Raw genomic sequence first — 26,399 nt, forward strand, 5'->3', positions numbered from 1 at the left:
GATTAAACATGTCTGTAAACACTCCAGCCAGCTGGTCTGCGCATGCTCTGAAGACGCGGCTAGGGATGCAGTCTGGGCCTGCAGCCTTGAGAGGGTTAACACGCTTAAATGTCTTTCTCACGTCGGTTACAGAGAAGGAGCGCCCAGAGTCCTTACTAGCGGGCCGCGTCGGTGGCACTGTTATCCTCAAAGCGGGCAAAGAAGGTGTTTCGCTTGTCTGGAAACAAAACATTGGTGTGCGCAACGTGGAATATACATGGCTGTGACTATAACTGAAGAGAATTCTCTTGGGAGGTAATACGTTTGGCATTTGATTGTGAGGTATTCTAGGTCGGGTGAACAAAAGGACTTGAGTTCCTGTATGTTATAACAATCACACGATGAGTTATTAATCATGAACCATACTCCCCCTTCTTCTTCTTCTCAGAGAGATATTTATTCCTGTCTGCGTGATGAACTGAGAACTCAACTTGCTGTACGGACTCAAACAGTATATCCCGAGAGAGCCATGTTTCTGAGCATGTTACAATCCCTGATGTCTCTCTGGAAAGAGATTCTCGCTCTGAGCTTGTCTTCGTTAAACTCTCTCGGGTATGTGGGACGAAATCGTCCCACCCAGTCAACAGCCAGTGGAATCGAGTGGCGCGAAATACAAAAAACCTTAAAAATGCTATAACTTCAATTTCTCAAACATATGACTATTTTATACCATTCCTGTTGACGAAGATCAGCAAAGGTAATACAATTTTTCTAATAGTAATTCTGAGTTAACCTCTTAGGGCTAGGGGGCAGTATTTACACGGCCGGATAAAAAACGTACCCGATTTAATCTGGTTACTACTCCTACCCAGTAACTAGAATATGCATATACTTATTAGATATGGATAGAAAACACCCTAAAGTTTCTAAAACTGTTTGAAAGGTGTCTGTGAGTATAACAGAACTCATATGGCAGGCAAAAACCTGAGAGATTCCTTTACAGGAAGTGGCCTGTCTGACCATTTATTGGCTTTCTTTGACATCTCTTTCCAAAACAAAGGATCTCTGCGGTAACGTGACACTTCCCACGGCTCCCATAGGCTCTCAGAGCCCGGGAAAAAGCTGTTTCCCGGTTGGTTGTTTCCAGTATAGTCTGTGCACCTTACTGGACTGTTTTCATCGTCAGTTTATTTTGTTTAAGTGTTTTTTTATAAAGAAAGAAGATGAGCACTTTACCCGCTGCGCCTTGGTCCAATCCTTACAATGACTGTGACAGAACCACCCACCAAACAAGGACCAAGCAGCGGGGATTGGAGCACCGAAGTGAAGGATGGACGTGGGAGGCAGAACGATGTTTCTGGGAGAGGAAACTAAGGGAGCTAGATGAGGCCGAGAGGCATCCCCCCAAACAAATTGGGGGGGGGGGCACACGGGGAGTTGGGCAGAGTCAGGATGGAGACCTGAGCCAACTCCCCGTGCTTATTATGGGGAGCGACGGATCAAGCAAGCACCTTGTTATGCGGAGATACGCACTGTGTTGCCCATATGCGTGCACAGTCCAGTGCGGTCAATAAGGGCTCCGCAGCGTTGCCATGCGAGAGTTGGCCGGCAGCCAGGGAGAAGTGCGCCGGCGCAGCGCATCTGGCCACCAGTGCATCTCCTCGGTCCAGTTTACCCTGTTCCTGCTCCTCGCACGGAGATGCATGTTACTAGGCTGGCGCCTCCAAAGCCAGCCCCACGCATCAGGCCTCTAGTGCGCCTGCCCAGTCCAGTACGTCCTGTTCCTGCTCCCCACACTCGCCCTGAAGTGCGTGTTACTAGTCTGGTGCCTCCTAAGCCAGCCCCACGCACCAGGCTTCCAGTGCGCCTGCCCAGTCCAGTACGTCCTGTTCCTGCTCCGCGCACTCACCCTCCAGTGCACCTCCATAACCCGGTACAGCCAGTGCCTGCTGTGAGCACTCTGCCATTAGTACGTCCTGTTCCTGTTCCCCGCACTCATCCTCCAGTGTGCCTCCATAAACCGGTACAGCCAGTGCCTGCTGTGAGCACTCGGCCTCCAGCGACGCTCTCCAGTCTGTAGCCTCCGGCGTAGTTCTCCAGTCTGCAGCCTCCGGCGACGCCCTCCAGTCTGTAGCCTCCGGCGACGCTCTCCAGTCTGGAGCCTCCGGCGACGCTCTCCAGCCTGGAGCCTCCGGCGACGCTCCTCAGCCCTGAGCCTTCGGCGACGCTCCCCAGCCCGGAGTCTCCGGCGGCGCTCCCCAGCCCGGAGTCTCCGGCGGCGCTCCCCAGCCCGGAGTCTCCGGCGGCGCTCCCCAGCCCGGAGTCTCCGGCGACGCTCCCCAGCCCGGAGTCTCCGGCGACGCTCCCCAGCCTAGGGTCTTCTGGACGGGAGCTACGCCCAGAGCCAGAGCCACCTCCGTAGTGGGAGGATTGGGAAGGGAGGGTGGCCACCGTCAACAACGGTCCCTGTGCTACACCCCCCCTTCCCAATCCTCCCACTACGGAGGTGGCTCTCCCTTTAAGTTTGGGGTTGTTTTTGTGTTTTTTTTTTAGTTTTTGAGGTGCATTCTATATTTTCTATTTCTATGTTGGGTTTTTGGCAATGACCTCCAATTAGAGGCAGCTGGTTGTCATTGCCTCTAATTGGAGCCCATATTTAGTTGGGTTTGTTTTCACTTGTGTTTTGTGGGTGGTTGTTTTCCTGTATAGCCTGTGTTGCCTTACGGAACTGCTTCGTCGTTTTGTTTAAGTGTTATCTTTAAATAAATTAACAAGATGAGCACTATACCTGCTGCGCCTTGGTCCAATCCTTATGACGCCTATGACACCCTCTCTGACTTTAAGAATCAGCTGTCAGAGGAGCTTACCGATCACTCTACCTGTACACAGCCAATCTGTAAATAGCACACCCGACTACCTCATCTCCATATTATTTCTTGCTCTTTTGCACACCAGTATTTCTACTTGCACATCATCATCTGCCCATCTATCACTCCAGTATTAATGCTAAATTGTAATTATTTTCACCTCAAGGGCCTATTTATTGCCTACCTCCCTACTCTTCTACATTTGCACACACTGTACATAGATTTTTCTATTTTAATTTTGTCTTATTGACTGTACGTTTGTTTATGCGTAACTCTCTGTTGTTGTTTTTGTCGCACTGCCTTGGTTTATCTTGGCCAGGTCGCAGTTGTAAATGAGAACTTGTTCTCAACTGGCCTACCTGGTTAAATAAAGGTGAAATAAAATATATAAATAAAAAATGGTGTCTAGTTTGAGAAACAGACACCTCACAAGTCCTCAACTGGCAACTTCATTAACTTGTTGGGGATAGGGGGCAGTATTTGCATGGCCGGATAAAAAACATACCCGATTTAATCTGGTTACTACTCCTGCCCAGTAACTAGAATATGTATATAATTAGTAGATTTTGATAGAAAACACTGTAAAGTTTCTAAAACTGTTTGAATGGTGTCTGTGAGTATAACAGAACTCAGATGGCAGTCAAAACCCTGCCATCTGAAATGGAAATCTGATGTGTGGAATCACTTCAAACCTTTGCCATTGAAAGGAAATGGAAATCTGATGTGTGGAATCACTTCAAACCTTTGCCATTGAAACACACAGGGACTTATTAATAATTTAGCACTTCCTAAGGCTTCCACTAGATGTCGACAGTCTTTACAAAGTGATTTGAGTCTTCTATGGTACAAACTGACCCAAAGAGAGGCTTGGGAAGTTGGTCACAGGGGGAGGGCTATTACTACTATGACGCGGGCGCCCATGGGAAACCTTTTGTTCCGAAACGTTTAGTAAGACAATGCAATCGTCCGCCTTGAAAATTATTGAAGCTCTGGTTGAAAAAGGCCCTAAACATTTGTTATACAACGTTTGACATGTTTGATTGAACGTAAATATATATTTTTTGCACATTCGTGACGACAAGTCCCGCGCGCTTCAATACATTTTGAGTAGCCTTCGGAACGCGCAGTCGGAACGCAGTCGGTAGAGCATGGTGTTTGCAACGCCAGGGTTGTGGGTTCGATTCCCACGGGGGGCCAGCACAGGAAAAAAAAAATTATGAAATGAAATGTATGCATTCACTACTGTAAGTCGCTCTGGATAAGAGCGTCTGCTAAATGACAAAAATGTAAGGAACTATTGGTATATAAATTAACTTTTTCGAACAAAACTACATTTGTTGTGGACCTGGGATTCCTGGAAGTGCCTTCTGATGAAGATAATCAAAGGTAAGGGAATATTTACGATAGTATTTTTGATTTTAGATGGTTCCAAGATGGCGCTAACATGTATCGCCTAGCCTATTTTTCTGAGCATACCACGTCGTTTATTGCAAAGTGTTATTTTGCAGTAAAGTTATTTTTAAATCTGGCAATGCGGTTGCATTCACGAGATGTTAATCTATAATTCTTTGAATGACAATATTAAATTTTAACAATGTTTTCGAATAGTAATTTTCTAAATTGAAGCGCTGTTCACCGGAAGCATTTGAGGGAAAATATTTTCTGAACGTCACGCGCCGATGTAAAATGCTGTTTTTATATATAAATATGAACTTTATCGAACAAAAAATGCATGTATTGTGTAACATGATATCCTAGGAGTGTCATCTGATGAAGATTGTCAAAGGTTAGTGCTGCATTTAGCTGTGTTTTGGGTATTTGTGATGCATGCTAGTTGCTTTGAAAATGGCAGTGTGATTTTTTTTTTGGCAGGGTACTCTCCTAACATAATCTAATGTTTTGCTTTTGCTGTAAAGCCTTTTTGAAATCGGACAACGTGGTTCGATTCAGGAGAGGTGTATCTATAAAATGGTGTAAAATAGTCATATGTTTGAGAAATTGAAGTTATAGCATTTATGAGGTTTTGTATTTCGCGCAACGCGATTCCACTGGCTGTTGACTAGGGTGGGACGCAAACGTCCCACCTTGCCCAGACAGGTTAAACAGTACCAGCAAAACACCTGTCTCGACGTCAACAGTGAAGAGGCGACTCCGGGATGCTGGCCTTCTAGGCAGAGTTGCAAAGAAAAAGCCATATCTCAGACTGGCCAATAAAAATAAAAGATTAAGATGGGCAAAAGAACACAGACACTGGACAGAGGAACTCTGCCTAGAAGGCCAGCATCCCGGAGTTACCTCTTCACTGTTGACATTGAGACTGGTGTTTGATCTTGATGCACCTTTCCAATAAATATTGAGGGTTTGATTCTGGTGACATGATGATCGATGCTTGGCTACCGTTTGACCATAGTAATCTCATTATCTAGACTAGCCTACCCTCACAACCTTCCCGCAATGTACCTGTGAGCTGTTGGCTCGAGCTCACGTGCCAAGACCAGAGTGGACACTTTCTACTGCAACAGCTATCGGTTGTTGAAATGTGATGGAAACACATTTAACTTTCAGTTTTTATTCAGTACATGAAAACTTAAGCGAAAAATTATATTTCATGTGCGCTACGTATCACACACTGCACAGTTATTTTCACGGTTCTCCAGAGATGTTCGATTAGCATCAAGTCCAGGCTCTGGCTGGGCCATTCAAAGACATTCAGAGACTTGTCCCGAAGCCACTCCTGCGTTGTTTTGGCTGTGTGCTTAGGGTCATTGTTCTGTTGGAAGGTGAACCTTTGCCCTAGTCTGAGGTCCTGAGAGATCTGGAGCAGGTTTTCATCTAGGATCTCTCTGTACTTTGCTCCATTCATCTTTCCCTTGATCCTGACTAGTCTCCCAGTCCCTGTCGCTGAAAAACATCCCCACAGCATGATTCTGCCACCACCATGCTTCAACGTGGGGATGGTGCCAGGTTTTCTCTAGACATGACGCTTGGCATTCAGGCCAAAGAGTTCAAACTTGGTTTCATCAGACCAGAGAATTGTGTTTCTCATGGCCTGAGAGTCCTTTAGGTGCCTTTTGGCAAACTCCAAGCGGGCTGATCAATGCCCATGTTCCACGATTGCTCAGTTTGGCTTGCCGGCCAGCTCTAGGAAGAGTCTTGGTGGTTCCAAACTTCTTCCATTTAAGAATGATGGAGGCCACTGTGTTCTTGGGGACCATTAATGATGCAGAAATGTTTTGGTACTCTTCCCCAGATCTGTGCTTCGACACAATCCTCTCACGGAACCCTAGGGCCAATTCCTTTGACATCATGGCTTGGTTTTTGCTCTGACATGCACTGTCAACTGTGGGACCTTATATAGACAGGTGTGTGCCTTTCCAAATCATGTCCAATTAGTTGAATATACCACAGGTGGACTCCAATCAAGTTGTAGAAACATCTGAAGGATGATCAATGGAAACAGGATTCAACTGAGCTCAATTTTTAGTCTCATAGCAAAGGGTCTGAATACTTACATAAATAATATATCTGTTTTTTTATATATACATATATATTTGCCAAATTTCTAAAAAACAGTTTTAGCTTTGTTATTATGGGGTATTGTGTGTGGATTGACGAGGAAAATGTTTTATTTAATCCATTTTAGAATAAGGTTGTAACATAGCAAATTGTGGAAAAACGGAAGCGGCCTGAATATTTTCCGAATGCACTGTACATGTTATTAATCCAATCAGTTAGATTTTTTTGCACCCATTACTGAAATGGTTAACGTAGTCACCTTACAATTTTCCTTTCGCTTATAATCATTCTGCTGCAGGTTGCAGGTGAATAATTTCCAATTGTTGGATATCATAACTCTGGCTGGATTTCGATAGGAATTAAACATCACTCTGGAAGTTAACATAATATGGGTTGCAAAATTCTGTTAACTTTCCTAGGTTTTCCAGACAATCCTGTACTCAGAGTGGATTTTCTGGGATTTTAGGGAGAGTTACTGGAATTTTGCAACCTTATTTGCAGGCCTGATGTAGTTTCAGGCCACTGTAAAACTAGGCAATATTGGTAAATCAATTACAGTAACAGTATTGGACACCGTAAAATATGGTACTGTAACATACTGTTCCTTTTTTACAGTAACTTACTGTAAAAATACAGGATTTTTTAACAGTGCACTTCACCTGGAAGTTACTGTGTTGTATAAATGTTTTTATATGTTACCGTAAATTCCAAAGAAACGTTGGTTTATAGGTATATTACTGTAAAGTGTACGTTACTGTAAAGTTTACTGTTATTTTTACATCAGATCTTACAACAGACATCCACGCTCAGACATCCAAGCCCACTCTTTGACTGGAACAACAGCAATTGCACTAATTTGTTTGAGAGTGAATTGTTTCACAGAAAGTTAAGTTTATCAAGCCAGAGTCTATTTTGTTCAATATTTTTTTTGTATCGAGTGTATTTACCGACGGCCTGTATAGGTCCGGAAAAATACAGAAATTATATTTTTTTTACTCTGCCTGTAAATCCCCATCTCGGCAACACGGATTGAGTTGCTATGTCTCTTCTCATGGAGGCTTCCCTATCCAGAGGAAAGAGTTAGTGTTTCACGCGCTGCAGGAGCTGTATTTGCTATGATTTTTACATTGGATAAAAGTAGATATCATACACTACACTTCAGTTATCATACACTACAGTTGAGGAACAATTTGAAAGTAATTCTGCTTTGAAAGATGATAAACTTGTAACGTCACGTTTGAGGAAATGGACCTTGAATGTTTTGGTACCTATTGGAGCGCTCTTCTTTGTCTACACCCATTCAGCATCGTTCACACCCTTTTAAGCTTTATCCCCACCCATCACTTTAAGGATTCACATGTGAAGCTTTGTACTAAAACAACCAAAGATTTCAAGACTAAAGGCTACGGGTGTGTTCAGAAATTTAATCTGGAGTGCCAGAGTGTGCTCTGGGCATTCGTAAACTCAGAGCGTTGTCAGATTGGCTGTTCATAAATTCAGAACGTTTTGCTCTCAGAGTGTGCAGAGCGCACACTGGACGATCTGGCCGAAAAGTAGGGTTGATCTGAGCATTCAGACCTGTAATCAATGAACTTGTAACCTAAATTTGGAGTAAACACCTACTGGAGAGCTCTTTTGTCGTCTAGATCCTCTTACATCTAGACGTTCCGCTAGCGGAACACCTGCTCCAATATCCAATGATAGGCGTGGCGCGAAATACAAACTCCTCGAAAATCCGAAAACTTCAATTTTTCAAACATATGACTATTTTACACCATTTTAAAGACAAGACTCTCCTTTATCTAACCACACTGTCCGATTTCAAAAAGGCTTTACAGCAAAAGCAAAACATTAGATTATGTCAGCAGAGTACCCAGCCAGAAATAATCAGACACCCATTTTTCAAGCTAGCATATAATGTCACAAAAAACAAAACCACAGCTAAATGCAGCACTAACCTTTGATGATCTTCATCAGATGACACTCCTAGGACATTATGTTATACAATACATGCATGTTTTGTTCAATCAAGTTCATATTTATATCAAAAAACTGCTTTTTACATTAGCATGTGACGTTCAGAACTAGCATTCCCACCGAACACTTCCGGTGAATTTACTAAATTACTCACGATAAACGTTCACAAAAAAACATAACAATTATTTTAAGAATTATAGATACAGAACTCCTTTATGCAATCGCAGTGTCCGATTTTAAAATAGCTTTTCGGTGAAAGCACATTTTGCTATATTCTGAGTAGATAGCTCGCCATCACGTGCTAGCTATTTTGACACCCACCAAGTTTGGTACTCACCAAACTCAGATTTACTATAAGAAAAATTGGATTACCTTTGCTGTTCTTCGTCAGAATGCACTCCCAGGACTTCTACTTCAATAACAAATGTTGGTTTGGTTCCAAATAATCCATAGTTATATCCAAATAGCGGCGTTTTGTTGTGCGTTCAAGACACTATCCGAAGGGTAACGAAGGGTCACGCGCCCGGCGCGTTTCGTGACAAAGAATTTCAAAATATTCCATTACCGTACTTCGAAGCATGTCAAACGCTGTTTAACCCTTTCACGCGTGAGTTCCAAATATCTCTAACGGTCACCCCAGCGTGAGTTTTTTTATGCACGTGTTGTTCGAATGTTCTCTCCATTCCAGGATGTGATTGTTACATAAACAACAACACTGAATGGCTCAGAGTGGGAGTGAGAGGTTACCGTGATTGACTGCCTGCACGTGCCATTTGTATCAATAAATCACTATCAGAACATGTTTTGTGTGGTATTATTGATATATTTAGTATTTTATTGACGTTTTTCAATTACCCGTGATAAATCATGCATTCCGATTTTTGCATAAATTGTAATGGGCGCATAGTATGTGTGTAAAATAATGTTTTGAAGGTTGTACTGATTATGATGAGCTAAGCTAATTCCAGCTATGCGTATGGAGCCATGTTTGTTGACATACAATGCATTCTCGGTTTCACGTAATCATCCGTTTGACCAAAGATGTTATAACAAAATGAGGTGAGTAAGAGTTCACACATTTTTTGAGGACTTCTGCAAATGAATGGTGGGATGTGAACGACAGTAGATGACATACCCCTTCAACATGCATACTGTAAACAGACCAAACTCATCTTGTCTTCTCTTATTATCTTTGGTTTCTGTGAGGAAAAAATGCATGGCTGCGCGCTGAAACTAATCGACGGATTACTTTCAATTTCAAGAAAGTGTTTTACCTAATTATTTCGATCAATGGTGAGCTCACTCGTGATGTGATTAATTATACATAGTAATTTCTATTAGCTAATTCATGGTATAGTTTACGTCAGCCGAGAGTTAGAAAATATGACCGCTTGTGTTGCGTCAATCTTTCCTCAGTTAGCGCTAGGACAAATGTAGCCTACATTTTTCCAGTTAGGATGATTGTGTTATGCTATAGATACTTCTGTGAATATCTGAACATTGCATCCAAAAATAAACTGCTCACATTCTGGACATAACTTTGTAAGGACTGTTTGTTTAAATAGTTTCTGAAAAAAGTGTGGCCAGCTGCTCGCTGAAACTAATCGACGGATTACTTTCAATTTCTAGAAAGTGTTTTAACTAATTATTTCGATCAATGGTGAGCTCACTCGTGATGTGATTAATTATACATAGTAATTGCTATTAGCTAATTCATGGTATAGTTTACGTAAGGACTGTTTGTGTAAATAGTTTCTGAAAAAAGTGTGGCCAGCTCAAATGCTGATTGTTGCGTCATTCGAAACTGGCCGTTCTAAATGAGCGTTCTAAATGAGTGTTCTAATCACACGGGGTGTGATCGTACGCTTCAGGGACCACTGTAGAACGATCACACCCAGTGTGATGGTACGTGTGAAAGGGCTAAAATCCATTTTTATGCGATTTTTCTCGTAAAAAAGCAATAATATTCCGACCGGGAGTCGTTGTTTTCGTTCAAAGACTGAAAATGAAAACATGGAGTCATCTCGTGCACGCGCGCACCAATCTCATTGTTCTCAGATCGACCACTTACCAAATGCGCTACTGTTTTTCAGCCATGGCCTGCAAAGTCATCATTCAACGTTCTGGCGCCTTCTGAGAGCCTATGGCAGCGTTAGAAAATGTCACGTTACAGCAGAGATCCCCTGTTTTGGATAGAGATGATCAAGAAGGCCAAGAAATGGTCAGAGAAGGCGCTTCCTGTTTGGAATCTTCTCAGGTTTTGGACTGCCAAATGAGTTCTGTTATACTCACAGACACCATTCAAACAGTTTTAGAAACTTTGGAGTGTTTTCTATCCAAAGCTAATAATTATATGCATATTCTAGTTTCTGGGCAGGAGTAATAATCAGATTAAATCGGGTACGTTTTTTTATCCGGCCATGAAAATACTGCCCCCTATCCATAACAAGTTAAGCTTTAGCCCCACTTATCTCTAATGATTTGCATGTGATGCCATGAAGTAAACAACCAAAGATTTCAAGAAAAAAGGTGGTTCATACTTCGGGTGTATTTGTAAATTTAATCTGGAGTGTCAGCGTGTGCTCTGGGCGTTTGTAAACTCGAGCGTTTCACTCTTGGAGCATTCAGAGTGCACACTGGACGGTCTGACCGAGGAGTAGGGTTGATCAGAGCGTTCTGTCCTAACAGCAGTCAAGCACCCAAGCTAACTGGCTAATGTTGGCTAGCTACTTCCTGACACAAATGACAGAACAGCTCACTTTGACCATTTTACCCACCCTAGCAGAGCTGGTTAGGCTGTTTTAATGTTATCCAGAGCGTTGGTGACTGCGAGAGTGCTCTGAAATCAGAGTAGATAGCCAGAGCAAATTTACCAGCTATGTCTATAGACAGCTGTCGCAGTGACATCATAAACATTCTATTGAAATAGTTACTTGCATAGTGGAGTATATTGTTTGAAAATTAGCTAGCTAGCTATACAATGTACCATAATCGCAACTCATAACGTTACTACCCTGCATAAATCTGCAGCTAGCTAACCAACCAGGTTCAATGTGGGCTAGCTAACTAGCAATGCAAATAGCTCTGAGATACGAATAATATTACTACACAGATCATACACGTAATGTTAGCTAGCTAGCCATCCAGCTAACATTAGCTAGTTAGCTAACAATACACTTGAAATGACTTGAAATGAAAATGACTTTCTGACAAAATTAGAAACACGTAATATCTGAAAATGTAGCTAGCTCAACTCTCTTACCCGTATTCATAGATGGACGCTTCTCCCTCTCTGTCACGGATGCCATGTTTTCCCTTAGTTGGAAGACGTAATCCAGAGACAGGTGTTTTATACAACAGCCTTCTGTGTTCACTTTTCGACTCCATCTGCATATTAACAATCAAACGGCAGCATTTTCTCCATCTCCTTAAATATCATACTCTAATTCCACTGATTTCAAAACTCGGTCCTCCAGAAAGTGGAGAGCAACACTTATGCAGTTCTACTACATGATATCTTTCAAAAAATCTGCGTTAGAAAGGATTACCTACACATTCTGACCAGCTCATATTATAGACAGAAGTGTGCTACATGGCAGACCAATCCAAACTCATATCTCGGCATGTCCAGCCCACTCATTATCACAGCCAATCATGGCTAGCGGGAAGGTTGCTGACTTTTTCCATGGCTAAAAATCAAATGTTATTGGTCACATACACATGGTTAGAGGATGTCAATGCGAGTGTAGCGAAATGCTTGTGCTTCTGGTTCTGACAGTACAGTAATATCTAACAAGTAACCAAACAATTTCCCAACAACTACACAATACACACACATCTAAAGGAGTGAATGAGAATATGTACAGTTAAAGTCGGAAGTTTACATAGACTTAGGTTGGAGTCATTAAAACTAATTTTTCAACCACTCCACAAATTTCTTGTTAACAAACTATAGTTTTGGCAAGTCGGTTAGAACATCTACTTTGTGCATGATACAAGTAATTTTCCCAACAATTGTTTACAGACAAATTATTTCATTTGTAATTCACTGCATCACAATTCCAGTGGGTCAGAAGTTTACATACACTAAGTTGACTGTGTCTTTAAACAGCTTGGAAAATTCAAAAAAATGATGTCATGGCTTTAGAAGCTTCTGTTAGGCTAATTGGCATAATTTGAGTCAATTGGAGGTGTACCTGTGGATGTATTTCAAGGCCTACCTTCAAACTCAGTGCCTCTTTGCTTGACATCATGGGAAAATCAAAAGAAATAAGCCAAGACCTCAAAAAAATTATAGACCTCCACAAGTCTGGTTAATCCTTGGGAGCAATTTCCAAATCCCTGAATGTACCACGTTCATCTATACACACAATAGTATGCAATCATAAACACCATGGGACCATGTAGCCGTCATACCTCTCCGGAAGGAGACGCATTCTGTCTCCTAGAGAGACAAGGAAGAAGCCACTGCTCCAAAACTGCCATAAAAAAGCCAGACTATGGTTTGCAACTGCACATGGGCACAAAGATCGTACTTTTTGGAGAAATGTCCTCTGGTCTGATGAAACAAAAATAGAACTGTTTGGCCATAATGACCATTGTTATGTTTGGAGGAAAAAGGGGGAGGGCTTGCAAGCCGAAGAACACCATCCCAACCGTGAAGCACGGGGGTGGTAGCATCATGTTGTGGGAGCGCTTTGCTGCAGGAGGGACTGGTGCACTTCACAAAATAGATGGCTTCATGAGGAAAGGAAAATTAGATGGATATATTTAAGCAATATCTCAAGACATCAGTCAGGAAGTTAAAGCTTTGTCGCAAATGTGTCTTCCAAATGGACAATGACCCCAAGCGTACTTCCAAAGTTGTGGCAAAATGTCTTAAGGACAACAAAGTCAAGGTATTGGAGTGGCCATCACAAAGCTCTGACCTCAATCCTATAGAAGATTTGTGGGCAGAACTGAAAAAGCTTGTGTGAGCAAGGAGGCCAACAAACCTGACTCAGTTAAACCAGCTCTGTAAGGAGGAATGGGCCAAAATTCACCCAACTTATTGTGGGAAGCTTGTGGAGGGCTACTCGAAACGTTTGACCCAAATGAAACAATTTAAAGGCAATGCTACCAAATGCTAATTGAGTGTATGTAAACTTCTGATCTACTGGGAATGTGATGTAAGAAATTAAAGCTGAAATAAATAATTCTCTGTACTATTATTCTTAAAAAAAGTGGTGATCCTAACTGACCTAAGACATGCATTTTTTACTAGGATTAAATGTCAGGAAATGTGAAAAACTGAGTTTAAATGTATTTGGCTAAGGTGTATGTAAACTTCCGACTTTAACTTTACATATACATATATGGATGAGCGATGGCCGAGCGGCATACTCAAGGTGCAATAGATGGTATAAAATATAGTATATACATATGACGAGTAATGTAAGATAGGTAAACATTATTAAAATGGCATTATTTAAAGTGGCATTGTATAAAGTGACTAGTGATCCATTTATTAAAGTGGCCAGTGATTGGGTCTCAATGTAGGCAGCAGCCTCTCACAAGCTGTTTTTCAGTCTCTCGGCTTTGATGCACTTGTACTGACCCCGCCTTCTGGATGGTAGTGGTGTGAACAGGCAGTTTCTCGGGTGGTTGTTGTCCTTGATTATCTTTTTGGCCTTCCTGTGACATCAGGTGCTAAGCTCGAAATTTTACAATTGTATTCGTATTTACAGATTTCATACAAGTTTGTTATTAAGGCACATGAAAGATGGCATTTCAGAAGAAAAAAAAAACATTACGTTCAAATCGCTCTCCTGTGAAGTGGGTGGGGAGCATTAAGCTAGGGAGACAGCCAACCTAACTTACGCATTGAATTACCGCTACTACTTTGTGCTTAATAAGAGAACCCAATATACACTGCTCAAAAAAATAAAGGGAACACTTAAACAACACAATGTAAGTCCAAGTCAATCACACTTCTGTGAAATCAAACTGTCCACATAGGAAGCAACACTGATTGACAATAAATTTCACATGCTGTTGTGCAAATGGAATAGACAATTGGTGGAAATTATAGGCAATTAGCAAGACACCCCCAATAAAGGAGTGGTTCTGCAGGTGGTGACCACAACCCACTTCTCAGTTCCTATGCTTCCTGGCTGATGTTTTGGTCACTTTTAAATGCTGGCGGTGCTTTCACTCTAGTGGTAGCATGAGACGGAGTCTACAACCCACACAAGTGGCTCAGGTAGTGCAGCTCATCCAGGATGGCACATCAATGCGAGCTGTGGCAAGAAGGTTTGCTGTGTCTGTCAGCGTAGTGGCAAGAGCATGGAGGCGCTACCAGGAGACAGACCAGTACATCAGGAGACGTGGGGGAGGCCGTAAGAGGGCAACAACCCAGCAGCAGGACCGCTATCTCCGCCTTTGTGCAAGGAGGAGCAGGAGGAGCACTGCCAGAGCCCTGCAAAATGACCCCAGCAGGCCATAAATGTGCATGTGTCTGCTCAAACGGTCAGAAACAGACTCCATGAGGGTGGTATGAGGGCCCGACGTCCACAGGTGGGGGTTGTGCTTACAGCCCAACATCGTGCAGGACGTTTGGCATTTGCCAGAGAACACCAAGATTGGCAAATTCGCCACTGGCGCCCTGTGCTCTTCACAGATGAAAGCAGGTTCACACTGAGCATGTGACAGACGTGACAGAGTCTGGAGACTCCGTGGAGAACGTTCTGCTGCCTGCAACATCCTCCAGCATGACCGGTTTGGCGGTGGGTCAGTCATGGTGTGGGGTGGCATTTCTTTGGGGGGCCGCACAGCCCTCCATGTACTCGCCAGAGGTAGCCTGACTGCCATTAGGTACCGAGATGAGATCCTCAGACCCCTTGTGAGACCATATGCTGGTGCGGTTGGCCCTGGGTTCCTCCTAATGCAAGACAATGCTAGACCTCATGTGGCTGGAGTGTGTCAGCAGTTCCTGCAAGAGGAAGGCATTGATGCTATGGACTGGCCCGCCCGTTCCCCAGACCTGAATCTAATTGAGCACATCTGGGACATCATGTCTCGCTCCATCCACCAACGCCACGTTGCACCACAGACTGTCCAGGAGTTGGCAGATGCTTTAGTCCAGGTCTGGGAGGAGATCCCTCAGGAGATCATCCGCCACCTCATCAGGAGCATGCCCAGGCATTGTAGGGAGGTCATACAGGCACGTGGAGGCCACACACACTACTGAGCCTCATTTTGACTTGTTTTAAGGACATTACATCAAAGTTGGATCAGCCTGTAGTGTGGTTTTCCACTTTAATTTTGAGTGTGACTCCAAATCCAGACCTCCATGGGTTGATAAATTGGATTTCCATTGATTATTTTGGTGTGATTTTGTTTTCAGCACATTCAACTATGTAAAGAAAAAAGTATTTAATAAGATTATTTCATTCATTCAGATCTAGGATGTGTTATTTTAGTGTTCCCTTTATTTTTTGGAGCAGTATAGTCTCAAATCTAGGCAGGGCGCAGAAACAAAGGAAAGTGCTCTCAGCAGAAAAGGAAAATTAACTTCTAATCAACTTACATCTAATAAACTTAGATTGGGGTACAAAACACAACAGTGAAAATAGACAGAAACTGAACACACACACACACACACACACACACACACACACGTGCTTGTTTTTCTAGCCTCGTGGGGACAATTTTTTTTGTTGTTCCTATTTTCCCTAACCCTAAACCTAACCCTAATTGTAACCCTTACCCTAACTCCTAATTTTAAAATAGTCTTTGTCCTCGTGGGGATGTGGGAAATGTCCCCACAAGGATAGAAGAACAAGACCCACACACACACACACACACACACACACACACACACACACACACACACACACACACACACACACACACACACAAACCCCCCTCCAAAGCCCCTCAATTAGCTCTGTTCTCCCCTCTCTACCCCGACATGTAGGTACCCTGGACGTGTGGCTGAGGGTGAAGAGCATCGCCTCTGTGGACACTAAGGTCTGGAGCCTGATTGGGAACCAGGGTCCTGACTGGAACCAGGCCAACATCATTGTCAACCCTAGCGGACCCTTCCAGGTAAGGCCGTCCACGAGCATGCCTGGACAAAAATGTACCGTATTGACAAAATATTCAAATGACTGCATTATATTTCATCAGCATTCTGGAAAAACGTTAATTTTCAAGTTTTCGTTTTCAAGTGAACTTGAGAGTCGAGGAACTTTCACAGCACATTGTAGGGGGATGACTACTAATGTAAAAATGAAATCAAAAACAATTCTGACACAAGGTTTGCTCACACTTTACTTGGATAGTCCGGATAGTCCAAATAAAGTTTTACCCAAGGTTTTTACAGGACACCAATGATTTATGATGAGAATGGGTAATCCACAGAATGTTCAGTGCTTTATTGTACAAAATAAAGTGATTTGTTTACAAAAACAAATAGCAAAAACTTGCTAAAATGTAAATATGTTTTCCCAAATGCAGTCGTCCTGCCTGTCCCTGGTCATGAGTAAGCCTGATATTCCTGGTTGGCACGCTATGGAGGTCCACTCGGCTCCACAGGAGCCTCAGTTGCACTTTACTCCCACTCATTCCTATAGAAGTCAGGCATGCTGAAGCGCTGACTCAGTGTGCGGTGTGTGTAGTGTGCAGTGATTACCGCTCAGGGCTCCATCTCCCCAGGTCTCCCGTTTGTGCTGAGTCAAGTCTATATAGTGTGTGTGTGTGTGTGTGTGTGTGTGTGTGTGTGTGTGTGTGTGTGTGTGTGTGTGTGTGTGTGTGTGTGTGTGTGTGTGTGTGTGTGTGTGTGTGTGTGTGTGTGTGTGTGTGTGTGTGTGTGTGTGTGTGTGTACATTCCTGAGTGAGTGGGTGTGCATGCATGTGTGTGTGCGTTCGTGTGTGTGTACATCTGTGTCTTATCTGGGTCATTGTAAGAGTGTGGATATACTGCTCTTATGTATGTGTACATTTTATTTTTATTTTTTTATTTCACCTTTATTTAACCAGGTAGGCTAGTTGAGAACAAGTTCTCATTTGCAACTGCGACCTGGCCAAGATAAAGCATAGCAATTCAACACACACAAAAACACAGAGTTACACATGGAATAAACAAAACATACAGTGTAAAGGGTCCTAGGTGTAGCGAGTCAGGCGCAGGACAGCAGATATGAGTAATCAATGTATTTATACTCAAAATGTCAAATATACAAAGTAACAAATACACGCACACCATGACAGACCGAAAATACAATAAACAATCACTCACAAAAAAACATGAGGGAACAGAGGGTTAAATACTGAACAAGTAATTGTGGGATTGAAATCAGTTGTGTCAAACAAAGACAAAAAAAATGGAAAATGAAAAGTGGATCGGCGGTGGCTAGAATGCCGGTGACGTCGACCGCCGAATGCCGCCCGAACAAGGAGAGGGACTGACTTCGGCAGAAGTCGCGACATACAGTCAGTAATAGAGTAGAACAAAAGAAAACAAAAAGTCTACATACAGTGAGTGCAAATGAGGTAAGATAAGGGAGTTAAGGCAATAAATAGGCCATGGTGGTGAAGTAATTACAATATAGCAATTAAACACTGGAATGGTAGATGTGCAGAAGATGAATGTGCAAGTAGAGATACTGGGGTGCAAAGGAGCAAGATAAATAAATAAATACAGTATGGGGATGAGGTAGGTAGATAGATGGGCTGTTTACAGATGGGCTATGTACAGGTGCAGTGATCTGTGAGCTGCTCTGACAGCTGGTGCTTAAAGCTAGTGAGGGAGATATGAGTCTCCAGCTTTAGTGATTTTTGCAGTTCGTTCCAGTCATTGTCAGCAGAGAACTGGAAGGAAAGGCAACCAAAGGAGGAATTGGCTTTGGGGGTGACCAGTGAGATATACCTGCTGGAGCGCATGCTACGAGTGGGTGCTGCTATGGTGACCAGTGAGCTGAGATAAGGCGGGGCTTTACCTACATGCCTGTGTTTGAACGTGTGTATTTACAGTAGAGGAAAGTGCACATATTGGTTTGCCAGTCAGCAACCTGCTAGTTGGAATATGGCAGAATACAAACAGAGTAGTCATTCCATCCGCAAGGCAATCAAACAGGCAAAACTTCAATATAGAGACAAACTTGAGTCGCAATTCACTGGCTCAGACACGAGACGTATGTGGCAGGGTCTACAGACAATCACGGACTACAATAGAAAAACTAGCCATGTCGCAGACACCAACGTCTTGCTTCCAGACAAGCTGAATGCCTTCTCTGCCCACTTTGAGGATAACACAGTGCCAACTACACGGCCCGCTACCAAGGACTGTGGGCTCTCCTTCTCCGTGGCCGACGTGAGTAAGACATTTAAAGTTGTTAACCCTCACAAGGCTGCGTGCTAAGGTGGCATCCCTAGCCGCGTCCTCATAGCATGTGCAGACCAGCTGGCTGGTGTGTTTACAGACATATTCAATCTCTCCCTATCCCAGTCTGCTGTCCCCACCATTGTTCCTTCACCCATGAATACAAAGGTAACTGAACTAAATGACTATCGCCCCGCAGCATTCACCTATGCCATCATGAAGTACTTTGAGAGACCAGTCAAGGATCATATCACCTCCACCTTACCGGTCACCCTAGACCCACTTCAATTTGCTTACCGCCCCAATAGGTCCACAGACGATGCAATCAGCATCACGCTACACACTGCCCTATCCCATCTGGACAAGAGGAATACCTATGTAAGAATGCTGTTCATTGACTATAGCTCAGCATTCAACACTATAGTACACTCCAAGTTCATCTTTAAGCTCGAGGCCCTGCGTCCGAACCCCGCCCTGTGCAACTTGGTCCTGGACTTCCTGAGGGGCCACCCCCAGGTGGTGAAGGTAGGCAATAACACCTCCACTTTGCTGATCCTCAACACTGGGGCCCCACAAGGGTAGGTATTCAGCCCCCTCCTGTACTCCCTGTTCACCCATGACTTTGTGGCCAAGCACGCCGCCAACTCAATCATCAAGTTTGCAGACGACACAACAGTTTTTAGGCTTGATTACCAACAATGACGAGACAGCCTACAGAGAGGAGGTGAGGGCTGAAAAACAGCTTCTATCTCAAGGCCATGAGACTGTTGAATAGCCATCACTAGCACAGAGTGGCTGCAGCCTATATACACAGACTTAAAATTACTGGCCACTTTGATAAATGGTACACCAGTCACTTTAATAATGTCACTTTAATAATGTTTACATATCTTGCATTTCTCATATCATATGTACAGTTGAAGTCGGAAGTTTACATACACCTTAGCCAAATACATTTAAACTCAGTTTATCACAATTCCTGACATTTAATCGTAGTAAAAAATGCCTGTCTAAGGTCAGTTAGGATCACCACTTTATTTTAAGAATGTGAAATGACAGAATAATAGTAGAGAAAATGATTTATTTCAGCTTTCATTTCTTTACATACACAATTACATACACTCAATTAGTATTTGCTAGCATTGCCTTTAAATTGTTGAACATGGGTCAAACATTTCGGGTAGCCTTCCACAAGCTTCCCACAGTAAGTTCTGTTAACTTTGGCCCATTCCTCCTGACAGAGCTGGTGTAACTGAGTCAGGTTTGTAGGCCTCCTTGCTCGCAAATGCTTTTTCAGTTCTGCCCTAAAATTTTCTATAGGATTGAGGTCAGGGCTTTGTGATGGCCACTCCAATACCTTGACTTTGTTGTCCTTAAGACATTTTGCCACAACTTTGGACGTATGCTTGGGGTCATTGTCCATTTGGAAGACACATTTGCAACCAAGCTTTAACTTCCTGACTGATGTCTTGAGATGTTGCTTCAATATATCCACCTAATTTTCCTTTCCTCGTGATGCCATCTCTTTTGTGAAGTGCACCAGACCCTCCTGCAGCAAAGCACGCCCACAACATGATGCTGCCACCCCCGTGCTTCCCGGTTTGGGACGGTGTTCTTCGGCTTGCAAGCCTCCCCCTTTTTCCCTCAAACATAACCATGATCATTATGCCCAAACAGTTCCATTTTTGTTTCATCAGACCAGAGGACATTTCTCCAAATCGTACGATCTTTGTTCCCATCTGCAGTTACAAACCGTAGTTTGGCTTTTTTATGGTGATTTTGGAGCAGTGGCTTCTTCCTTGCTGAGCGGCCTTTCAGGTTATGTCGATATAGGACTCGTTTTACTGTGGCTATAGATACTTTTGTACCTGTTTCCTCCAGAATCTTCACAAGGTCCTTTGCTGTTGTTCTGGGATTAATTTGCAGTTTTTGCACCAATGTACGTTCATCTCTAGGAGACAGAACGTGTCTCCTTCCTGAGCAGTATGATGGCTGTGTGGTCCCATGGTGTTTATACTTACGTACTACTGTTTGTACAGATAAACGTGAAACCTTCAGGGATTTGGAAATTGCTCCCAAGGATGAACCAGACTTGTGGAGGTCTACAATTTTTTTCTGAGGTCTTGGCTGATTTCTTTTGATTTTCCCAATATGTCAAGCAAAGAGGCACTGAGTTTGAAGGTAGGCCTTGAAATACATCCACAGGTACACCTCCAATTGACTCAGATTATGTGAATTAGCCTAATAGAAGCTTCTAAAGCCATAACATCATTTTCTGGAATTTTCCAAGCTGTTTAAAGGCACAGTCATCTTAGTGCATGTAAACTTCTGACCCACTGGAATTGTAGATGTCCTAACCGACTGCCAAATCTATAGTTTGTTAACAAGAAATTTGTGGAGTTGTTGAAAAACAAATTTTAATGACTCCAACTTCTGACTTCAACTGTATGTAATGTAGTAGAATGTTATGAATCGACACTGAATCGTAGGAGCTAACTACTAGCTATGTAATGTCAGAAGCTGGACAGAGGAACGCCCAGTACTGCTTATCTGAGATGCCATCATCACCCAATCCTTCGTAGGTGTCCTCTATAGCTTACTTTGTGTCGGAAAGAAAGGCTGAAAAGTATTGTTTGTTGCCAAGTTAACCTGTTAGGGCTAGGGGGCAGTATTGACACGGCTGAATAAAAAACATACCCGATTTAATCTGGTTACCACTCCTACCCAGTAACTAGAATATGCATATACTTATTACATATGGATAGAAAACACCCTAAACTTTCTAAAACTGTTTGAATGGTGTCTGTGAGTATAACAGAACTCAAATGGCAGGTCAAAACCTGAGAGATTCCTTTACAGGAAGTGGCCTCTGACCATTTCTTGAACTTCTTTTCCATCTCTATCATTTACTAAGGATCTCTGCTCTAACATGACACTTCCCACGTCGTCCATAGGCGCTCAGAGCCCGGGAAAAAACAGAATGTCGTCATTCCAGCCCCAGGCTGAAACACATTATCGCCTTTCTCAAGTGGCCGATCAAGGGACACTGGGCTTATGCGCGTGACCCGACCGCCCACGCCTTTGGGATTTTTTCCTCTGTTTGCCGAAAAGGAGATTCCCTGTTGGAATATTATCGCTTTTCTACGAGAAAAATGTCGTAAAAATTGATTTTAAACAGCGGTTGACATGCTTCGAAGTACAGTAATGGAATATTTAGAATTTTATTGTCACGAATTGCGCCATGCGCGCGACACTTCTTTACTATTTCGGATAGTGTCTGGAACGCACGAACAAAACGCCGCTATTCGGATATAACGATGGATTATTTTGGACCAAACCAACATTTGTTATTGAAGTAGCAGTCCTGGGTGTGCATTCTGACGAAGACAACAAAAGGTAATCAAACTTTTATAATAGTAAATATGATTATGGTGAGTGCTAAACTTGCCGGGTGTCTAAATAGCGAGCCCGTGATGCCTGGGCTATGTACTTAGAATATTGCAAAATGTGCTTTCACCAAAAAGCTATTTTAAAATCGGACATATCGAGTGCATAGAGGAGGTCTGTATCTATAATTCTTAAAATAATTGTTATGCTTTTTGTGAACGTTTATCGTGAGTAATTTAGTAAAATGTTAGCGAATTCCCCGGAAGTTTGCGGGGGGTATGCTAGTTCTGAACGTCACATGCTAATGTAAAAGCTGGTTTTTGATATAAATATGAACTTGATTGAACAAAACATGCATGTATTGTATAACATAATGTCCTAGGGTTGTCATCTGATGAAGATCATCAAAGGTGAGTGCTGCATTTAGCTGTCTTCTGGGTTTTGGTGACATTATATGCTGGCTTGAAAAATGGGTGTCTGATTATTTCTGGCTTGGTACTCTGCTGACATAATCTAATGTTTTGCTTTCGTTGTAAAGCCTTTTTGAAATCGGACAGTGTGGTTAGATTAACGAGAGTCTTGTCTTTAAATAGCTGTAAAATAGTCATATGTTTGAGAAATTGAAGTAATAGGATTTTTAAGGTTTTGAAAATCGCGCCACAGGCTGGCAGTGGCTGTTACGTAGGTGGGAGCGTCCCACCTTAACATTCAAAAATGTGCGAAGTTAGTTTTGTTTTCAAATACATTTTTTCTTCTCAAAATATTTTTGGGGAATAAAATGCATAAAGTTTGACCCACTATTACAAAATATTTGATTGCCCAATTTTTTTTAAACTAAGCCTCATTTTTGCTTTCAGAAAAATTATTTTTCATTGAAAATAAAATACGTTTTGCTCTCGACAAAGACTTCAATTTGTTGCAAGTTGGGGAGGGGGGCTAATAGCTGAACAGAATAGTCTAATAGCCGAGCTAGGTGTGAAAAAAACCCGTCATATCACAGACCAGATTTGCCCTAACGACCAAGGGGGAGTTAGAATACTGTTTATGCTTTTGGGTCCCAATGCACTACTGTGTCCCTAAATGACAACGAATGGGCAATATAAACCAAATAATAAACTGATAATTGTGCACGACTTCAAATGAAACAAGCAGGGAGCAGGTTTTAAACCCTCAACCTTCTTGCCCGAAGTCCAGTGAGCTATCGACTGTGCACCAAAAGCATGCTAAAGCCACAGAGTCGATTGAGTGTGTCGTCGTGGTAGCTTGCTACGCAATGTAATAAAGTAATGACTTTTCAAATAAGTTACCTTACACCTTATGTTGGCTGACAATTTGTTAGCTACGCTGTCTTTACGAATCACATAGCATATCATTACAGCAGTATGTACCGGTATGTTAGCTATCTACTTAACATTAGTAGTTATACATCAAACTTGGCAGTATATTAACTATTGGCTATCTAACTACCCAACATTTATTGACTTGATTATTCCTGTCATTCTTAGCTTAGCTAAATGGTATAGTTGTTGTGCGTTCTCAATGGACATTTGGGTGCTTTCGTAAATTCGCTCTTGCTGTCTACTCCGATTTCAGAGCACTCTCGTCTGAGTCTACCAGAAAAGCGTAATTAAATTGTGTCCAGCAGCACAGTTACTGTCACCAATGCTCTGCTTAACACGAAAACTGCCTAACCAGCTCTGCAAGAGCAAGTAAAATGGTCAGAGTGGTCTTATTTGTGTCTGGAAGTAGCTAGCAAGCGAGCCAACGTTCGCTTGGGAGCTTGACTGCCGTTGAAAGGCCAGAATGCTCAAATCAACCCTACTCCTTGGCCCGAACGTCCAGCGTGCGCTCCAAGAGCGAAACGGTCTGAATTTACCCAGAGGGTATTTCATTTTTAATAGAATAGAAACACCATAATATTCATAAAATTAATGAAGCAAGTACCAGTCAAAAGTTTGGACATACCTACTCATTCCAGGACTTTTCTTTATTTGACAATTTTCTACATTGTAGAATGTGGTGGTTCATTTCTTTACTATCAAATGAGGAGAGACAAACTTATCACACAAGTCAGAGTTATACCTAAACTAAATCTTAAACAGTGAGAGCTTTGCAATAGCGATGGCTGGTTGACGAATCACCATCTCTGATGATCCGTTGGGAGCGCTGAGACAAAAGTACAAAGGTCTTTTATAGCCAAGATACACCCCTTTCAACCTACATGACAAATACCAGATATATAGAATGAGTCACAAGGTTAAGATTTGTAAGAAAGATACCTATAATACATAGCAGACAGTGTCTGCTGTGTCAACAGTTTTCATTGTATAGACCAGTGTCTGGTCCTCCTACTCCAAACTGGAACCATCTCTCTCTGGTACGATATAGAACAGAAACATTAACTCATGTTCTGGAATGTGCTTTAGGTTTTATCACCCAAAAGACATCGTAAATCTCCTATCAGTGTTATCTCCCAGAGGCCCATCCTCAGTAGAACACACACACACAATACATTACATTACATTTACATTACATTTAACAATAGTTAAGAATACTCTATTCTGTTGAAATAAAATGGGATTTGCAATAAAAGTATTAAACATAATCTTGCAATTTTGCCACCATAATCCCCCATTTTGAGAATACTCTTAACTTAAAAGAAAATTACAAGATTTAAGAACATTCATTCACATGTAGAAAATGCATATATTCTACATAAACCAAGAAGCATTAAAAACAACAACTCATTGCATGCTCAGCCTCCTTCCAAGAAAAAGTCTCCTCCAACACATTTTCTAAGCACTCTAGCAATTTGTCTGGTAAAGTCATGAGACACAGTCACCTGCAAGAACCCATGAAGAAAAACTAAAAATGCATACAGTTTATGAGATTCAAAGCTATATCGTCATAGACAGTGAAAAGTACATATTTAATGCATAATGCAGTGCATGCAACAATGGAGTTTAATAAAATAAGCTTTAGTTATCCATCACACTCCAATGGATCAGCATGGTATGTTGGAAAAGACTATTTCCATCCCAGAAACTAACATTAGCATATCTTGTTGGACAAATCCAGGTAGTGACTCCTAGTTAACCTGTTGGGGCTAGGGGGCAGTATTTGCATGACCGGATAAAAAACGTACCCAATTTAAACTGGTTACTACTCTTTCCCAGAAACGAGAATATGCATGTAATTAGTAGATTTGGATAGAAAACACTCTAAAGTTTTTAAAACTGTTTGAATGGTGTCTGTGAGTATAACAGAACTCATATGGCAGGCCAAAACCTGAGAAGATTCCATTCAGGAAGTGCCCTGTCTGACAATTTGTTCTCCTTCTGTGGCATCTCAAAAATAGCATAAAAATTGATTTTAAACAGAGTTTCACATGCTTCGAAGTACGGTAACGGAATATTTAAATTTTTTGTCATGAAATGCGCTCGCCCTTCAGATACTGACCTGAACGCACAAACAAAACGGAGGTATTTGAATATAACTATGGATTATTTGGAACAAAAACATTTGTTGTTGAAGTAGAAGTCCTGGGAGTGCATTCTGACGAAGAACAGCAAAGGTAATCCAATTTTTCTTATAGTAAATCTGAGTTTGGTGAGTGCCAAACTTGGTGGGTGTCAAATTAGCTAGCCGTGATGGCCGGGCTATGTACTCAGAATATTGCAAAATGTGCTTTCGTCGAAAAGCTATTTGAAAATCTGACACCGCGATTGCATAAAGGAGTTCTGTATCTATAATTCTTAAAATAATTGTTATGTATTTTGTGAACGTTAATCGTTAGTAATTTTGTAAATTCACCGGAAGTTTGCGGTGGGTATGCTAGTTCTGAACATCACATGCTAATGTTAAAAGCTGGTTTTTTATATAAATATGAACTTGATTGAACAAAACATGCATGTATTGTATAACATAATGTCCTAGGAGTGTCATCTGATAAAGATCATCAAAGGTTAGTGCTGCATTTAGCTGTGGTTTTGGTTTTTGTGACATATATGCTTGCTTTGAAAATGGCTGTGTGATTATTTTTGGCAGGGTAATCTCCTGACATAATCTAATGTTTTGCTTTCGCTGTAAAGCCTTTTTGAAATCAGACAATATGGTTAGATTAACGAGAGTGTTGTCTTTAAAATGGTGTAAAATAGTCATATGTTTGAGAAATTGAAGTTATAGCATTTTTGAGGTATTTGTATTTCACGCCACGCGATTCCACTGGCTGTTGACTGGCTGTTGACTTGCCCAGGGAGGTTAAAGTAAAATGTATTCCCTTGGTGCCTAATGAACATGACCCAAGACAA

At 42.1% G+C, this 26,399-nt stretch overlaps 1 protein-coding gene across 1 annotated transcript in view; it reads left to right on the forward strand.

The window, feature by feature from the left end:
* LOC106610595 (MAM domain-containing glycosylphosphatidylinositol anchor protein 1) overlaps positions 1 to 26,399 on the forward strand; it is a 357,350-nt gene that overhangs the window by 321,775 nt on the left and 9,176 nt on the right. Inside the window, exon 15 of the mRNA XM_082956545.1 lies at positions 16,297 to 16,427. Coding sequence (XP_082812671.1) covers positions 16,297 to 16,427 — 131 coding nt within the window. The remainder of the gene's footprint in view (positions 1 to 16,296; positions 16,428 to 26,399) is intronic.

This window comes from Salmo salar, chromosome 09 (genome assembly GCF_965601325.2).
Source record: "Salmo salar chromosome 09, fSalSal1, whole genome shotgun sequence".
NCBI classification, from domain to species: Eukaryota; Metazoa; Chordata; class Actinopteri; order Salmoniformes; family Salmonidae; genus Salmo; species Salmo salar.